This window comes from Rhinopithecus roxellana, chromosome 11, assembly GCF_007565055.1.
Source record: "Rhinopithecus roxellana isolate Shanxi Qingling chromosome 11, ASM756505v1, whole genome shotgun sequence".
In the NCBI taxonomy this organism is placed as follows: Eukaryota; Metazoa; Chordata; class Mammalia; order Primates; family Cercopithecidae; genus Rhinopithecus; species Rhinopithecus roxellana.
The window spans coordinates 23,982,132-23,992,703 of record NC_044559.1 but is presented as its reverse complement, the minus strand read 5'-3'; the positions used below and the strand labels follow the sequence as shown (position 1 = coordinate 23,992,703).

The following is a 10,572-nucleotide window of genomic DNA, read 5'->3' as shown; positions in this document are numbered from 1 at the left end:
GGCAGGGCCTGCAGAAGTTGGTGATGGCTAGATAGGAGCTCCAGGTGCCTGACTCCAAGATTCTCCCTGGTCGCAACCACTGCTGTCCTTGCTGTGAGTTTAGGAGCTGACTCACGCCAGTCCTGTCTAGAGGGCAGTTAACACAGCCTTTCTGGGCTCTTTTCAGTTCCCATCTCCGTTGTCCCTGCCTGGGTGGAAGAAGGTAGGTAGAGGCTGCAGCAGTTCAGACACCAGGCAGGTTCAATGTCAAATGCACTTTACTGGGCCCCTGGGCCTTCCAACACTGTCCTCACCGAGGCTGGGGCACCCCATTCCCAGCACCACCAGCTGCCCAGGAAGCAGCATGGGTAGAGGGAACACATGTGGAATGGCTGTTCTCCTACCCCAGAGGGTCTTGGACAATGTTGACAGCACAGCTGCTTCCCTCTCCCCGGCAGCTTCTGTCCCCACCCAGCAGCTCAGCCTTTCCCATAGCAGGGCAGGGGGATGCCTAGGCTTCAAACCAGCCACCTGCTCCTGCTTAAAATGGGACAAGGGGCCACTTGCAAAATTCTTCGAGGCAGCCTGCTCCTGTCTGGGAGAGGACTGGGTAGACACTGGGAGCCATGCTGGCTCTCACTTCAGGCCCAGAGCCCTGGGCCCAGCTCACTGAGGAAGCTGGTGGTTGGAGCAGCAAGCTTTGGCCAGCTGAGGCTGGAGGGAGTACTGGGTGGCCAGAAGGGGTAGCCAGTCCAACTCAGCTCTGCTCCGCACCCCCAGCCATGGGTCACCAGTCTCGCTCAGCAGGTTCTCGGTAGGGGAGGCCTAAGAGCCTGAAGACATCCTTCTCAGTGGGAGTGGGCAGCACTCGGCCAGGCCCCACCTTGCAGCCATGGGTGTTCCGGACCACAGCAGTGCTGAGAGCATGTTCTGACAGACTCATGCCCTTGGTCTTGGCCAGGGCTCGCATGGAGCGGTTGAAGTGTGCAGAGCCGGTAAAGTAGAGCAGGGCACAGGCAAACTCGCTGTAGGGCACCACAATGATGTCCAGGCGCCGGTGCCGCCACCCTGGCCCTGGGAGCCGGCACACCCCCAAGTACTTCTGTTGCTGACCATTCTCCTCTTGGCTCACCAAGTCATCTGTGAGGAACCCTGGCCCAATAAAGGGGACAGCTGGGAGGGCAAGGAGCCAGGCATGGGCTATCCCATCCTCCCAGGTCTCTCCTGATCTCTAAGCTGGGGCTTGCCCAGGTATTAGCTGGGTGACACTACCCTCTCTGGGCCCTACTCCTTTTCTGTAAAACATGGATAGTAATTCCTATCTCCCCCATAGTGTCACAGAAAGAGCAGATGAGATACTCGGCCTCCAGGGGTCACTGAGCACCTCCACATAGGTGTGGCAGGGCTGTTTCATCTCTCCCTGGAGAGGATTCTAGCCCCGATAGAGACGGGATGCTGGCAAAGCACTGTTCCTCTGCTTCCCGCCTCGGGACTGGAACTTCTAAGGTTCTCCCTCAGAGGCCCCCAGCCCTGTGCTGCCCTCTGTCAACCGGCTCACCCAGAGATGGAGCTTATACCTTGCTGCCGAAGGCTGTCAAGGAGGCGGCTGAAGATACCCCGGTGGGACCGGCCATCTGGGTGAGTGATGAGCACGTCGACATCACCACAGGTCGCCTTTCCCCGTCGGTATGAACCACATGCCACACATAGCAGCCCGGAGTTAAAGGCCTGGGCTGCTTTCTGGACCTGGGAAAGAGAGCGGTGACAGGTGAGGGGCCGTGGGGAGCTCCTCTCCCACAGCAGCACAAGGGCCTTCCCGGACTCGGGCCCACACCCTCAGCTTATGCCCATTCCCAGATGCCTGCTGCAAGCCCGGGGGAATCCACCCTGGGGAGCTGCTGTTCTTTCCCTTCACTAGGATAGGAGAGAAGAAAAAGCTCACTGTGCAGGAGGCAAGCCTGAGAAGAGATGGGAGAAGGTGCCAGTTCTGCTTCTCAGAGTGGGCACTGAGCTTGCCCCGTGGAGCTCTTTAAGAGTAGGGAGACACAGACTCTCTCTGCCTCTGCCCCAGCCCACATGCCCAGGTCTGTGAAACTCCACTTAGGACAAGGGGCCAGTTGCTGAAAGCGCTCAGTCAGGCCTAGGCAGCCCCAGATATCTACTGATTTGGAGCTAAAGGTTTGGAATATGTGAGCTGGGGCTTGAGGCCTGAGCAGGTGGCTGGCAGCATGCGCCAGGCCCAGGCCCAGGAGAAAGTGGAGTACAGAAATACAGCTGCACCTGTGGGAAAGGAGAGGCAACAAAGCACAGAGGGGGCAGTTCTGAGCCAATACCCACATCCTTTCTTGGTGGGGAGGGAGCTGAGACGGCAACTGTCAGCTGAAGGATTGTCCCTCTGAGGAAAAACAAACCCATTAGCCTCCACCCCTGAGACACTGAGGTTCTTTCATATGCAGATGGCCTCCCGCCTCCACCCCAGGACACTGAGAATTCTGGGGCCCTGGACACCTCAAGTCTCCTCACAGGAGGGCTCTGCTAATCCCCTTACTCCCTTCTTGAGCCTCCCAAGAGAATGGAAGGAGGAGGTCCATGTGAGTAATCCCATCAAAACTCTTATGGCTGGAGCCCTTAAATGGGGGCACAGGAGGCCAGGTGGGAAGCCTCTTTTGTTCCAATGAGCTGGGGACTGACTGAGGCATTCTCCATGCCTGGATACCATGGCTGAGTGACAGTGTCATCACTAGCACCAAGGCCTGGTGATGGGCAGACAAAGAGGCCTGTCCATCCGTCTCATACCGGCCTCATAGCCTTGTGGCCTGGAATGAAGCTGGAGGCTGATTTCAATCAAACTGGGCCAGTCTCCATGGGATCCCACTCTATCAGAATCCCTGACCAAAGTGAGCAAACCTTGCCTATTATAAGCAGCTCCTAATCCTAATGCCCATTGAACAAATGACACATCTAGCCCTAAATGCAGCCCAGTGTCTCTCTAATCTAGCTTTTACATGAATTTAATCGCTAACCCAACTCTAAACCAAACCCAAATCTTATTTCTTGGACAACTACAAATCTTAACTTAAAAGCAACCAACATTAAGAAAATCCTGCTGGGTGTGGTGGCTCACGCCTGTAATCCCAGCATTTTGGGAGGCCGAGGTGAGTGGATCACGAGATCAGGAGATGGAGACCATCCTGGCTAACACGATGAAACCCCGTCTCTACCAAAAATACAAAAATTAGCCGGGTGTGGTGGTGAGCACCTACAGTCCCAGCTACTCGGGAGGCTGACGCAGGAGAATGGCGTGAACCCTGGAGGCAGAGCTTGCAGTGAGCCAAGATCGAGCCACTACACTCCAGCCTGGGCAAAAGTGCGAGACTCCATCTCAAAAAAAAAAAAGAAAAAAAGAAAAAGGAAAAAGAAAATTGAAGCCTAACTTTAACTCAATCTTTTTTTTTTTTTTTTTTTTTTAAAGACAGAGTCTCGCTCTGTTGTCTTGGCTCACTGCAACCTCTACCTCCCAGGTTCACACAAATCTCCCTCTTCAGCCTCCCAAGTAACTGGGATTATAGGCATCAGCCACAGCACCCAGCTAACTTTTTTGTATTTTTAGTAGAGACGGGGTTTCGCCATGTTTGCCAGGCTGGAAATTTTTGTGTTTTATAGAGACAGGGTTTCACCATGTTGGCCAAGCTGGTCTCGAACTCCTGAGCTCAGATGATCTGTCCACCCTGGCCTCTCAAAGTGCTGGGATTAAAGGCGTGAGCCTGGTCTTAACTCAATCTTGATGGCACTTTCTTCCAACCCCAAACCAAATCCTACTGACGCTGTGCTTTTACACCAACTCTACCCCAAATCCTGAGCCAGCCTTGCATGGGCTTTAGAAGGTCTATGCATCTGGAAAAAGACATAAACCTTTTCCACATTTGTGCATTTTGGGGAGAATAGAGTCCACAGTTTTCATCAGGTTTTCAAAGAAGTTGGTGAAATAAAAAATAAGATAAAATAAAACATTAAAAACCTCTGCCCTGACCCACCCTAACCTCAAGTAATACAGATATAATCTACCTGTAATCTAACCCTAACAACCCAATCCTAACACCAATCAGTCTAGAATCAAATCCAATCCTAATAGGCCTGACTACTGAGAACTAGAATCTAGAGGGCTGGTGTTACAGTTCTTTCCTCCCAAAGCCACCCACCCCACCTCTGGGCCTGGGGCTTCAATCTCAACTTGCTCTGTGCTCAACCTCTGGTGACCCAGTTTCCTCTGCCTGCTGTGCTCCCCAGCTGAGTCGTCGGGGGTTCTTGACTTTGACCCAAGACCTTAGAGCAGGACCTGGCTGTCCTCACTGCTCTGGGACACCCGCTTACTGTCTGCTCAATCTCTGTAGCCTCCTCCCTGGGCATGCGTTCCAGGAAGTCATTGTAATGCTTCAGGCCGATGGCCTGCTGGGTTGTCAGGGAGGCCTGGCTGTGGATGTCTTCCAGACTTCGGAAGCCCTGGAAAAAAAGCAGCCAGATGGGGAGCTGTGAGGATCCAGGACCAATGAAGAGGCATGAGTGAGCACACACATGAAGCTTCCATCGCCCCAGGCTCTAGGGAAGGCTAGAGGCAGGACCAACCTAGGGGCAGTTGGGTCTGTACTCAGCAGGACTTGGGAAAGGCAGGGGGCGTGGGAAACATGCCATCATCCAGCCCTGCCACTATCCTAAAATACTCATTCATGATTCCATCAGTCTGAGGATGGGCCTTGTCATCTTCATCCTTACCAAGCTGCCCTGGTGATTGTGGGCAGAGCCAGGATTGGGAACCACTGCTCTAGACATGCAGTGTCAAGGCCTGGCCTCCTCAGGAAGGCCCTTGCTGGTCTGGGGAGACAGAGAAACATACTTCTTGTCCCTGTCTACTCCTTCTTAAGGATACCAAGCAACAAGGCTGTTCTGGGAGCTGAGGGGTCTATATGAGTCCTGGTCCCCTTGAAAAATGGTCTCCCTATACTGTGGGTGCATTTCCATCAGAACACAGGGTAGGGAACTCTGGGGCAGGAACTCTGAGACACAGCAAAACTGAAGTAGGAGCTAAGCCAGGGTGTGACCTGTTGGTACCACATCTGGGCAGTCTTGGTCCCAGCTCCCCAGATGTTGGAGAAGAGCTCTAAGACAGGCACACTCTCACTGATATGGTCCAGCTTTCGCAGATGCCCGCTCTCCAGGATCTCTATGATTTTCTCAGCCATCCGCTTCCCAATCCCAGGGATACTGCAGGCCTCCTAGAGGAGGAGGAGGCAGAGGCAAGAAAGAAGAGTGAAGAGAAGGAAGTGGTAGAGCCAGTGGAAAGGAAGCTGACTCTTCTAGCAGATGCTGGCGTAAAAGCCCCCCCAGCTGCTTGGCAACTGTGTGGCTGTGTAAAGCTTGGGTGTAGTTGAAGATGAGAATGTTGGATAGAATGAGGGCTGGGTAATTTGTCTTTTGGTTCCCAAAAGGATGGAGACCAGCAATAAGAAGTAGAAAATAATGATGATATTAGTCACCACCACCACCACCATCACCATCATCATCATTCCAACAGCAAGAGCTAACATTTACTGAGGGCTTATTGTATGTCAGGTCCTGTGCTACAGGGACCATTTCATTTAATGGTAGCCCCTTTTTACTAATGAGAAAACCAATGCTTTGAGAGTTTAAGTAACTTGTCTGGAGTCACACAGTTAGTGAATGACAGGAACCAGAGTTCAAACCCTGGTCTGTTAGGCTTCAGAGTCTAAACTTCTTTTAAACAATTTTTTAGGCTGGGCACAGGGGCTCATGTCTGTAATCCCAGCACTTTGCAGGGCTGAGCCAAGGGTGGATTGCTTGAGCCCAGGAGTTCGAGACCAGCTTGTGTAACATGGCGAAACACCATCTCTACTAAATAAATAAATAAATAAAAACAAAATTACAAATAAAAAACTTCTAATTATGTTAAAAAATTCAAAAGTAGAGAGATCAGTATAACAAACCCCCAAGTACCCATCTCCCAGCTTTAACAACTATCAAGATTTTGCCAATCTGCTTTCATCAATTTTCCTTTTTTTTCTTTTGTGCAAGTCCTAGACCCCATAAAATCTTCACCACTGTACCTGAACCCCACTGGTGACTGACAGCGCCTTCACTAACTGCTGGCTAGTAAAGACCCCTCTTCCCACCCTAGCCCCTGAGTACCTGGTACGAGGTGACAGGCTTATGGAAGCTCTTGAGGGCATTGATGGCCTTGGCATAGCCCAGGGCCCTCCACTTGTCTCCCTGAACACTGTAGGCTTTGGCCAGAACTTCCAGCTTCTCTGTGATATGGAGGTTGTGGTTGGTCGCCTTCTGGCTTGAGGGCTGTGCACAGACCCACTTATCCAGGACCACAGGGGCTGGGCTAGGCTCACAATCCCCCTCAAGAGAGGTGGGGTAGTGGCCACTGATGAGGGCTTCCAGATCAGCTGCGCTAACCTGGGTTTCTTCCCCATCGCTGGCTTCATCATCAGAGATGGGCTTGGGGTAGAGAAGAAAATAAAACAATAAATTCTTGTCCTCCAGGAGAAGGGATCCTTAAAGGTGGGGGTCATCTTCTTTGTGCAGGGGGAGGGTCTTCTAGTCAGACCTAAGAATGAGGTGGGGCCTTCTGCATCAGACTTGGATCACCTCGGGTGTGGGGCCACATTCCCTTTGGCTCCCCGCAGTGCCTAGCCCTAGGATCCCCGGTGGTATGTGTTAGATACGGCCTAGATGAATGCAGGAGTGATGAGTGTTGGGAAGAGCTATATGGCTTCACAATGGAGTCCTCCTCTCTCAGGGGACTGGGACTTTCTGAACAGTCATCAGGCCCTCCCCATTTCTGTGATCTGCTTCCTAGGGGAAGGGAGCTCTGAGGGATGGAAGGCTCCTGACCTGGGCTTGGGTGTTTGGTGCCTCTTTTGTCTTTTGGGGAGGAGACACAGGTCTGGTGGGAGAAGAAGGAGGAGAAAGGGCTGTCTGAAGCAGGGCCTCATGGGTACCAGGAGGAAGAGAAGCATCCTGCTCTGCCTTGCTGGGCTGTGACTGGTCCAAGTACCTGTGGGGATGGTGATGGGAGGTTAAGACACCAAAGGTCTCACCCTGTTTCTGTCCCCAGTCCTAATGTATTCTGAAATACTTGGTTTCCCAGTGTGTTCAATTAAGAAAATGAGTTTTTTGAGGTTTTTGGAGTTTCTCTTGAGACAGGGTCTTGCTCTATCACCCAGGCTGGAGTACAGTGGTATGATCAAGGCTCACTGCAGACTCAACCTCCCTGGCTCAATCAATCCTCCCACCTAACCCTCTTATAGCTGGGACTACAGGCATATACCACCATGCCTGGCTAATTTTTAAATTAATTATAGTTATTTTTATTTTTATTTTTATCTTTGAGACGGAGTCTCGCTCTGTCACCCAGGCTGGAGTGCAGTGGCCGGATCTCAGCTCACTGCAAGCTCTGCCTCCCGGGTTCATGCCATTCTCCTGCCTCAGGCTCCTGAGTAGCTGGGACTACAGGCACCTGCCACCTCGCCCAGCTAGTTTTTGTATTTTTTAGTAGAGACGGGGTTTCACTGTGTTAGCCAGGTTGTTCTCGATCTCCTGACCTCGTGATCCGCCCGTCTCGGCCTCCCAAAGTGCTGGGATTACAGGCTTGAGCCACCGCGCCTGGCCAATGATAGTTATTTTTAATAATTCAAGAAGAGAGCTCAAGATGCTACTAGAAAACATTGGAAAAAAAAGACTGGGATCAGCCCACCTACTGGGGATGAAGATGCTGAATCCAGCTACATCCACCAGCCTCCTCTCCTGAAGGCACAAGCTCAGCCAGGCTGACTTCACCAGCTGAGCACCCGGAGGCAGCCGAGGTAGTCTAAGAAGGCGGAGGGCTCGCTCATAGTCCATGCCTTCATCCACCACAATGTGAGTGACACCTGGGCCCTGGACAGGGCATAACTGGCCACCATGCTGAACAATCTGCTTCTCAAAGAGTTCTGCCCGGGCTCGTCCAATGCCAGTGCGCACAACATGGGCCCGAAGGGAGCTCAGCCACTCTGGGGAAGGAACATCCAGATGACTACTGTCATAACTTTTTAATTTTTATCTGCCACCCCCTGGCCACAACTTCTAACATGATCTGAATACAACTTCTAACATGATCTGAATACAACTTCTAACATGATCTGAATACAACTTCTAACATGATCTGAATGACGTGTTCACAGTCCCCTACCCTGAAAATAAGCATCTGTCTTCCATCCAGGCAGGTTTCCTTCTACATACAGCAAATTTTCTCACAGGCCAGCACTTGAATGTAAGGGACAAGGATTTTTATACGTCTTGTTCCTTGGTGCAACCTAGAAGTGTCTGGCACATTGTAAGTAACCTGTAAATATCTGCTGAATGAATGCCTCCTCCCTTCTTACTTTGTTTTTGTTTTTGTTTGTTTGTGTGTTTGGAGACAGTCTTTTTTTTTTAGTTTGTTTGGAGACAGTCTCACTCTGTTGTCCAGGCTGGAGTACAGTGGTGTCATCTTGGCTCACTGCAACCTCCATCTCCCGGGCTCAAGCGATTCTCATGCCTCAGCCTCCCAAGTAACTGGGATTACAGGTGTGTGCCACCATGCCTGGCTAATTTTTTTTTTTTTTTTTTTTTTTTTTTTGAGACAGAGTCTTGCTCTGTCGCCCAGGCTGGAGTGCAGTGGCCAGATCTCAGCTCACTGCAAGCTCCGCCTCCCAGGTTCACGCCATTCTCCTGCCTCAGCCTCCCGAGTAGCTGGGACTACAGGCACCCGCCACCTCGCCCGGCTAGTTTTTTGTATTTTTTAGTAGAGATGGGGTTTCACCATGTTAGCCAGGATGGTCTCGATCTCCTGACCTTGTGATCTGCCCATCTCAGCCTCCCAAAGTGCTGGGATTACAGGCTTGAGCCACCGCGCCCAGTGCCTGGCCAATTTTTTGTATTTTTGGTAGAGACAGGGTTTCGCCACATTGCCCAGGCTGGTCTCGAACTCCTGAGCACAGGTGATCTGCCTGCCTTGGCCTCCCAAAGTGCTGGGATTACAGGCATGAGCCACTGTGCCCAGCCTCTCTCCATACTTTGAATCCTTTATCATTTATTCTTTCAACAATGCACGTTTCTTGCCCTTACACTCTGAGAGACCCGACAACCCTGCCTCCAAAGCCTCTGCCATTTATTTATCAATTTGGCTGCAAAACAACTAACAACAAGCCTGGGTAATGGAGGGGGGTTTCTGTCCCAGTCCCCCAGGGCAAAAATTATACTGGTCATTCCCTGAGGGTCCAGGGAGTCTTTTCCAATTGATAGGGGTCTTCAGGTAGAAAAGAAGATAACACAGCAAATGGCCTGTCCAAGACCCAGGACCAAGCTTAGTACAAGGCAGATACAAACAGACCTGCTGGCCCTGGACAGGCAGAGTCAGCTCCAATATCTGATTCTGGACATGAACAACATAGGGCTGAAGCACATGAAGGCTGAGGGTTCAAGCGCGCGAGGGTTCTGAGAGTGGGTCATCTCACCTTCTGCTTCTTCTCCCTCTTCCCTCCTGGGAATCTTTGCAAGTACTTTCGATGATGCATCAGCATGAATTTTCTTCCGCTTGGGAAATGCCTTCAAGATACCCCTGGGATCCATTGAAGTACGGCTGGATCCCGGCCTGTTGGAGGGTTGGTCAGGGCTGCTGTAAGGTGGAAATACAGAATTAAGGATCTCCAACCCCTTTGCCTATGGAGGTAGGGGGTAACAGCCCAGTTTGGGGAAGCAGGAGGTGGGGGGGTGGGGTGTCTCTTCAAACCCGGTTAAACTAGGTTTTCAAAAGCCTAGCTTCACACTCCCCAGTCTTTCAAAGTTGGAGTATTAGGGGAAATGAGGGGAAGGCTGGAGCCATCGGGGGGTACTTTTGAGGAGTAGGAAACGATACCCATTCCTCAGAGGGGTTGCTCTAAAGATTCAGCACAGCCCTCCTGCTGCGGCCCACTTCGAAGTGCTTTACCAAAATGGGATGCTGGGCTAGGAAATGGAGCTTTAGGGGATGGAGCGGAGACTGGGGAGGATCTGCACATAAACTCCACATACTCTTTCTCTACCTCCAACACAGACTTGCAGAGGAAAACCTGAGGAGGGGGGCTTTCGCGGGTGAGTGGGAACGCCCTGCACCTGCCCTGGTCTCAGCCTCTCGACATGGGGATGCTCAGCGCCGCAGCTGCGGGGAGATGGGGCACGGCCGCAGCAGGTGTGGGGAGCCCTCCGGGAATGGAGGAGTCTCGCAGCTGGGGGTGAAGACCCGGGCAGGTGTAGTGTACTCGCCCTGTACGCAGCTGGCGCAGGCCAGGGAATCCCAGCTCGGGGCTAGAAGAGAGTTGGAGTGCCCAACCCCGGCCCCAAGAGTCTCTCTCCAACCGCCAGAGTCAGTCCCCGGGTGCGGTCCACAACTGGCCAAGTTGGTCACCCGAGGGTGAGCAGGAATAGGCCACTTACCAGGAGAGCCAATGAAAACTGACGAAGGGGGGAAGGAGGGCAAATGCCCAGAATAGCTTCCGAGTCAGCCGGAAGTGA

General features: G+C 52.1%; 1 protein-coding gene across 7 annotated transcripts; it reads right to left on the bottom strand.

Moving 5' to 3' along the window:
• Positions 1-239: 239 nt before the first annotated feature.
• POLL (DNA polymerase lambda) lies at positions 240-10,561 on the bottom strand. 7 transcript variants are annotated; one of them, XM_010356125.2, is made up of 9 exons: positions 10,495-10,546; positions 9,537-9,697; positions 7,757-8,051; positions 6,895-7,057; positions 6,181-6,498; positions 5,076-5,249; positions 4,351-4,479; positions 1,557-1,725; positions 240-1,131 (listed from the first exon to the last, which is right to left on the bottom strand). In XM_010356125.2, the coding sequence occupies exons 2-9, from the start codon at positions 9,649-9,651 to the stop codon at positions 767-769; spliced, it is 1,728 nt and encodes a 575-aa protein (XP_010354427.1). In that variant the 5' UTR covers positions 9,652-9,697; positions 10,495-10,546; the 3' UTR covers positions 240-766. The 7 variants fall into 7 exon arrangements, with proteins under 7 accessions (XP_010354427.1, XP_030796504.1, XP_030796502.1 ...); XM_030940644.1 differs by having other exon boundaries at positions 9,537-9,694; positions 10,495-10,534; XM_030940642.1 differs by lacking the exon at positions 10,495-10,546 and adding an exon at positions 10,324-10,471.
• Positions 10,562-10,572: the final 11 nt, after the last annotated feature.

Coding starts and splice junctions, on each gene's coding strand:
- POLL (XM_010356125.2), bottom strand. CDS start 9,651: ATGGATCCCAGGGGTATCTTGAAGGCATTTCCCAAGCGGAAGAAAATT. Junction 8,052..9,536: donor AGAGGGAGAAGAAGCAGAAG/GTGAGATGACCC, acceptor TTCCTTCCCCAG/AGTGGCTGAGCTCCCTTCGG. Junction 5,250..6,180: donor AGCCTGTCACCTCGTACCAG/GTACTCAGGGGC, acceptor CTCCTCCTCTAG/GAGGCCTGCAGTATCCCTGG.